The sequence below is a fragment of the Cyprinodon variegatus genome, unplaced genomic scaffold (genome assembly GCF_000732505.1).
Source record: "Cyprinodon variegatus isolate N-32 unplaced genomic scaffold, C_variegatus-1.0 Scaffold294, whole genome shotgun sequence".
NCBI lineage: Eukaryota > Metazoa > Chordata > Actinopteri > Cyprinodontiformes > Cyprinodontidae > Cyprinodon > Cyprinodon variegatus.
In genome coordinates, this window is record NW_015150747.1 from 519,974 (window position 1) to 522,476 (window position 2,503).

Sequence of the window (2,503 nt, forward strand, 5' to 3'; positions counted from 1 at the left end):
CATGGGGGTGAGTAGAAAATGAAGGCTAATCATGTTTTGGGTGTACTATTCCTTTAAAATGTCGGACCTTTAAATCTGAATCCACAGACCTGTCCAGGTTGTAGAGGGTGTGAGAGTTTCTGACGACGGCCTCCACTCCAAACTCCTGGGCCATCTTGATGATGGCGGCATCCCTCTCCTTCCCGTAAGGCTCTGGGTCGTATTCGAACGTCAGCCGGGTCACGTTCCATTCCTGCAGAGCAAAGAAAGTTTCACACGGCGTCCTCGCAGCAGACATCTTGGTTTGTGAAAAAAAGAAAATAAAAATAGCTCCAGTTTGTAGAAAAGCTGCAAAAAAAGGAGGAACTAAACAAAAAGAAGCAAAAACTCTTTAACATTCTGAGGATCAAACAAAATACAGAGCAACAATTATGAGCTGGTAGATCAAAATGCAGATGAAAACTAAATAAAGCTGAATTCAGTTTATTTATATAGCGCCAATTCACAACACATGTCATCTCAAGGCAAGGAGACAGAAGCAGAGATATAAAAGGCAACTATAAAAGGCGCCCCTCCAGGAAACACACAGCCAGGCAGACGAGCTCTGTGCCAGCTCCCATGTCAGAGAGCACAATATCGATTTTACGGTATATCAGTCAGCCAAAAGTTAAGACATATTGCCAAAATTATTTTTTTCCCCACCACTAGTCACAGGCGGATTAAATGACGACGATGAAGATGATGATAGAGGAAGGTGATAAGGATGAAAACCAAGCTGAAGAGTTTACTGAACCCAGAGTTGATGAAGATGAGTCAAAAAGCCTCATGTTGAGTCAGCGATCTGCAGAGACGCCTCCAGCGGAGGAAGAGGAGGCTGACGTGCCAACCTTCTCGCTTCCGCTCAGCTCTATAGCGACCCAGATTAACCAGAGCCACACGGTGCCGGCGGGGCGTTGCCATGGTCGCCACTGGCGTTACAGAAATACAACTAAACACCAGGTGTTCAGAGCTGAATGTCCAGAAGACGACGAGAAAAACCCAACCGTCAAACAGAATCCTCCGAAACGGACCGACTTCACAGCAGCGCGACCAGAACTGAACCAGAACTGAAGACTTTCCTCAAAGTTCAGAGCAGCGAGAAAAAAAACAGACGCTGCTCTGACCAAGAGCAAGGTGGCTGCACTGCTGCCTGGACCAGGTCTGACTCACTACCACGCCAGGCCCGCCTAATGAGCCTCAGAGGGTCCATAAAGGCCTGCAGGGTTGTGAATCCCACTAGGAGTCCAAAAACGGCTTCTTGGTTTCTGGCTGTTTGGTTCGGACCAGGATTCAACTCTCTTTTAACATTCATTCACACCTGCCCAAAAAGTCCGGACCAAAGGGGGGGAACCAGCGGAGCGAGCGCGGTTGGTGCTAGTCAGGGATGAGACGTTTCTGTCTCATGTCACAGGAATTTTTTCATCTTTTCTTTTCCATCTGTTTTCATCCCAGTAAGAAGGACGTCTATATATCGAATCAAACACGTTAGAATTCTCAGGCTGAACCGGATTAAATGATGCTTTGCTTCAGAATCCTCTTACGAAACGACAGAGATGTGAAGTTTGATCTTAGAGCAGAAAAACTATCAGTCAGCTTCGGATCAGCCTCTATGGGTTTTTAGGTCCGTCTATCTCTGGTTGGACAGATCAAAGGCCCTCAGGTTTTTTGCATAAAGCACCACATGGGGAAGACGTCCTCTCACCATCGTTATGATTAGAAAAAGCTTCATCAATCAGGAGTGCTTACGCGTACGAAGAATTGGACCAACCTCTCAGAAAAACATTGAAGCACCAGAGAAAGTCCAAAGTTCATCAGCTGAATCAAAATGAAGTTAAACTACAGGTGTGAAAAGACTGAAAAACAACGTTCTCTGATCTGATAAATCTAGCTGGAAAATATTGGCTTCTAAACGTTTCATATTTGGGAAACCCCACAGGAGCGCATAGAGGTGGCGGTATCATGGTGTGGGGCTTGTTCGGTCAAAGCTGAAGCAAAGAAAACCAACTTTTTCCAGAGAGTTTAGCACCATAGAATGGGCTGACCTAACACAGGAGTGGGCAATTCAAGTTCCTGGGGGCCGGGATCCTACAGCTTTTAGATCCATCCTTGATCCAACACACCTGAATCAAATGGTTTAATTAAGCCGGGCGTACACTGTGCGATTTACGGGGCGATTTTCCAGTCATGCGAGAATCTTTCAATCAGGCCGACTTTCAGCCTGATCATGCGTCGTAAGTCGTGTAGTGTACAGGGGGTTACGGCAGCAATCAGCCTCTCACACCCACCTCCCAATCAGGAATCGTGAGGTCGGGAGAGTTTCTCTCGACCTTCGTGGGCAAATCACGCAGGGCGCATGCACAAGCAAGGATTCTTCTTTTTATTCTTCCTCTCAGACGTAAACGCAGCAGCAGCCATATCTTTTTTTCCAAATACGTCGTCGCCTTTTCTTTTTAGGACTTTCAGCACAAAATTGCACAAATTGCCA

At 46.4% G+C, this 2,503-nt stretch overlaps 1 protein-coding gene across 1 annotated transcript in view; it reads right to left on the bottom strand.

The window, feature by feature from the left end:
• Window positions 1-2,503, bottom strand: part of LOC107090434 (cryptochrome-2-like) — a 25,181-nt gene that overhangs the window by 20,372 nt on the left and 2,306 nt on the right. Inside the window, 1 exon segment of the mRNA XM_015383810.1 lies at window positions 90-232. Within this exon segment, the coding sequence (XP_015239296.1) occupies window positions 90-232 (143 nt within the window).